Here is a 4363-nt window from a genome sequence, read left to right as displayed (position 1 = left end):
AAACAAGTACATCTTTCTCAGAACATTTTGATCGGTTCAAATTCAACATTAGTCATTTCAAGTAGTTCGAAACATTCGAACATGAAAACATTTTAAAATTTAGTTGAGAAAATTTAAAAAAGTGTAAAAAGCAATGGACAATAAACCTGAATGGAGATACAGCAGCTAGATTCTTTGCCACAATATGCGAATTTTATAAGTTACGACCTTCTGATTGTTGTTTTCCCGATAGCTTACGAAATGGGGAATTTTTTCCCAGGACTCTAATGTCAACCATTACGAAACCTTATTCCCTCCCTCCTCCTCGATCTGTGACGTGATCTCGAACATGATGGGAATTGGGAAGTACACTATTCTGACTTGGCAACCGGTGGGAAAGTGGGCACAGCTTAAGGCGTCGCGGTTAAAACCTGTTTCGACGAAAAACTAGTACAAAAGCAATGGGATTGAATGGACTAACAGTCAGTCGCAAATCTGCCTTCGACGCAATCAGTTAAACTCTGGCCCTCGCCTCTTGCTGGTTAACTACCAACTCCGCTTTGTTAGTCGCACTTTAGTTTTGCATTATCGTACATATCGCACATCGCTGAAAATGACCGAAGGATTTTTGAAAAACCGACACCAATTGGAAATGAAACTCAAGTGGATGCAGGACGTCATCCCACAACATTTGACTCAAATGGAGGAGCTGCTAAAGAAAGAAGCTTTCATCGAGTTGCACAAAATGGAAGTGGACGCCAATCAAAACTTTGAGATAAAAGTGAAAGTCGCCAAGTACGTACAAGATCCTGTCCCTTCAACCGCGCTGAGCTGCAAAAATTGCGAGAGGACTTGCCAGGACCACTGCCATCCCAGTACTGAAATAGCACACTGTGAAGCATTCTACGAAATTACAGAGGGATCAGCTGCCATTCCAATCTTCAATTGGCTTGCGCTTGCTGTTCAACATGCGGTCAATGAAGCAAATGACCCGGTATGTAAAATTTGCAACTGTTTCAGCACAGAGCACGAAAAAGGACAATTCCGCTGGAACGGCAGAAACGTGGAGGAGACGCACACGCTGGAGGAGATGCGGGAAAAATACGAAAAGGCCAAGGGAGAGAAGATGGACGCCGAAGAGCTGGTGACAGCTCTGAGAAACGATCTCGACCTCCTGAAAAAGGAAATTGTTAAAGGCATTGACTTGATCAAGGAATTAAACAACTGTCTCAAGCAGGATGCCGGCAATCCGCTCACGACTCCGGAGTACATCCGGATGATGATCGAAAACGAGAAGAGAGAATGTCAAAAAGGATCGGCTGAAAGAATCAAGACTTTGGAGGAACTGTTACCGCTGGCCAAAGATGACCTATGACATAATGGAAGATGGAGACAGATTTCTGAAGAAGCATATACAAATCTAATTCTTGCAAAATGTGTTGGAAGGTGCAAATTAAGCATACTCTTCACGCAACTAGTAATTATAATAGTATGAAAGGCATGTGGTAATATTGTGTACATGTTAAACCTCTAAATTACTGAATAAAATAATTCACTCTATCTTCTATGTTGCCATGGAAATTTTAACTACAAGTGAAATGTACCCTAAAATACGGTCCGACAATTTTCTTTCGGTAATCTCGATCGACGAGTGGGGCAAGCCAAATAATATTTTAATTTTTAATGGGGCCCAGAGAAACAGGAGAGACGTCCATGATTAATGTCCAAAATTTTTTAAAATAGATTTAGGGGAACGAAGTTAAGTGCTCGACAACAGAAGTTAGCTACCTGGGTACTTTTTACTTTCGACTAAACGATGAATTCAAAAAGAAAACGAAAAATACGCAACTCACTTGTTGTGTGGAACTGTGAAGAGGGTAAAGTGCTGAAATCTCGTCCGTTAAAGGAGGACGGACGGAGTCAGATCGACCGGCTGATTCCGTTTTCGGTTGCGTCGTTCCGTTCAAGGCCTTCAAGAGTACTGATCCATCTCTTATTCCTCGGCGACATGTAAGGGGCTTATTTTAAATCAAGCCCATCGATTTCAATTTCGTCTTCCATCCGGCGGATGCTGCTTCTCCTTCAACTGAAATGAACATTTAATAAAGGTGCAATCGAATTTAACTGAAAGGGCATTTTGGCGACAAACAACGCCCTCACTGGATCTCTCGGCGAGTCATATCTGTCAAAATTTTAGTTCTTCAACGCTGGACACCAATCCTGTTCCACAGCTGGCTACTTGATGGGCGACTACCGAATGTCTCTCAGCTGTCAAGGCCGAGTCAAACATTTTGGATGGACGTTTTCTTGATTTTATGATTGCACTGGCGGTAAAAGCTAGAAAAAGAGTCGAGCAGAAAGATTATTAAAAATGAAAGAATTTCGAGGATAGGACAAAATAAATAAATACAATTAGATAAAATAACCTGTAGAATTACGATGGACATACACGTTCCACTTCGTTGGCAAGGCACGTCCACCACCACTTCTGACTGCAAATCTTTGCTTTCCAATATTCACAACATCCTAAGAAACAACACAAAAATTAAAAAATACACTTTATTAGGTACTCCTCAATTGGTTATGAGTGCAGAGTTAGATTTTTATGTACTTCACGTTGGAAAGCCGACACAGACCAGATCTGGAATCTGGATTATCCGTAAATTAGAATCTTCTAGGATGTAGCCACCAAATGCCAGATTATGTCGCATTGCAATTGCCACAGAGTCTGCACATGCTTGACTATAATAAGAAAAATGAGAAACACGTATAACTATCAGGTATAATCATCAAGTGTCACCTATAAATCTAATACTCACCAAAACTCAGGGAAAGTCAATTTTCAAGCAACTCCATTTACGTTTGGTCATGGAGCAGTCTCAAACCAAGTTTCTCCTGTCAGTCACAACTGTAAAAAGCAAACAATCACGAAACAATTAATTGATGTACAAATGAATGAGAATATAAACATTCAAGGAAATCAAAAGGATACTACACTGCGTTTTAAAACTTCTGTTACCAGCAGATTGCCTGTGTGTTGTCTACCCATTTCTATCAGAATTGACTATGTCAACCAAAACTAGGGAATCTTTCTTTTGTCTAAATTAAATATATACAAATACAAATGAAACATGCCAATATCCAAAATACATACTATAAATCTGAAATTTTTACTTCTCTTTGTAGTACCATTTAGAGTTAGTTTTGTCATCGTCAAAGTGGCGGGAAAGTGAACGAGGTGTCGAAACAAACTTTCGTGCTATTCAACGCACGTGAATAACATACAACTGGAAGGCTGAGTTTCTTCCAGGAAACGCCTCTAATTGTCCAACACAAAACTTGTGGAAGCAAATGGATCGAGCGAAAAAAAATTTCTATTTCACAATGACGAGAAAAATAGATAACCTTTCGACCTGAGAATCAGCGACAAACTAAATTCTAAATTGGAGCGGTAGCCCCACCTCCTAGAAGCGGCGCCAACAGCCGAATCCGCTAAAGAAGGGAGGAAGGGTTCGTAAAGCGGCGGCCATCATGAAATTCCCTACCTCTCATCCCTTACTGCACATGTCGCGCCAAATTTCATTTGCATAAACAAAAGAGGGAGGGTCCTACAGGTGAGCGACAATTTCTCAGTTCTCGTCATAGAACGACGGCCAATCATGTAACTAATAGGTATATCTCACCTGCTGACATCATAACTTTCTGAAAATAATGAATCCAAGTAAAAATTTAAAAAGAGGTTCAAACATGCAGAAAATGAACACACATTACACTTGGCATGCACATGCTAGACATGCATTGATTAATTGAATTAGTTGTCAGCAGTTATTATTTATTTTGTCTCCTCATCAGTTTCAATTAAGTCACCTGGCGGACAACTTCTCAACCACTAACTACATTCAATGAGCGCTGATTTTAATTGTGGTGGAGTTCGAGTAACTTACGTAATACTAAACGAATCTGCAACTGTAAGGGTAAATTTAGTGGATAATTTAATGAACCAATAATTTGAAATGAATCAATCAACCATCCAAAAACGTAAAAAAGAAGACATTGAGGTTTAGGAAGATCAAAATCAATATAAGAAGAAATTAAAATTCCGAATTTGAGACGAATGCGAACTACATTTTTTTTTATGGAAAAAAAATCAAAAACATCCCTTCGGGTACCTTGCTAACGCAGGTAGCTGACAATTTGAGACGAATGCGGACTTCATTTTAATAGCAGCAGTTGTGATGTATTGAATGCGACACAGATGGCGCACGAAAGGCTTACGCCAGAGGGCCACGGAGTGAACGGCATTCGAGTCGAGAGTAGAGTGGAGGAAGGTCTTACCGTTCCCGTCTTGTGTATTTCATACGCCTTGGGGACTTATACAGTACAG

The 4363-nt window shown here is 40.1% G+C and overlaps 1 protein-coding gene and 1 long non-coding RNA gene across 4 annotated transcripts; one reads left to right on the top strand and one right to left on the bottom strand.

The window, feature by feature from the left end:
- The first annotated feature begins 592 nt into the window (after positions 1–592).
- LOC124337787 lies at positions 593–1354 on the top strand. Its single transcript, XM_046791808.1, has one exon. It carries the CDS (start codon positions 593–595, stop codon positions 1352–1354), a length of 762 nt encoding a protein of 253 aa, XP_046647764.1.
- Positions 1355–2167: 813 nt separating this feature from the next.
- Positions 2168–3428, bottom strand: LOC124338413. Of its 3 annotated transcripts, XR_006917806.1 has the most exons (6): positions 3154–3428; positions 2999–3078; positions 2799–2887; positions 2591–2721; positions 2406–2505; positions 2168–2316 (listed from the first exon to the last, which is right to left on the bottom strand). It is a non-coding gene; the product is annotated as an uncharacterized LOC124338413 (long non-coding RNA). The 3 variants fall into 3 exon arrangements; XR_006917807.1 differs by lacking the exon at positions 2999–3078; XR_006917808.1 differs by lacking the exon at positions 2999–3078 and having other exon boundaries at positions 3169–3428.
- Positions 3429–4363: the final 935 nt, after the last annotated feature.

This window comes from Daphnia pulicaria, chromosome 4 (genome assembly GCF_021234035.1).
Source record: "Daphnia pulicaria isolate SC F1-1A chromosome 4, SC_F0-13Bv2, whole genome shotgun sequence".
NCBI classification, from domain to species: domain Eukaryota; kingdom Metazoa; phylum Arthropoda; class Branchiopoda; order Diplostraca; family Daphniidae; genus Daphnia; species Daphnia pulicaria.
This window is presented reverse-complemented; position numbering and strand designations above follow the sequence as displayed.

Bases quoted from the DNA above. Each gene is read 5' to 3' on its own strand.
- LOC124337787 (XM_046791808.1), top strand. From the start codon at position 593: ATGACCGAAGGATTTTTGAAAAACCGACACCAATTGGAAATGAAACTC.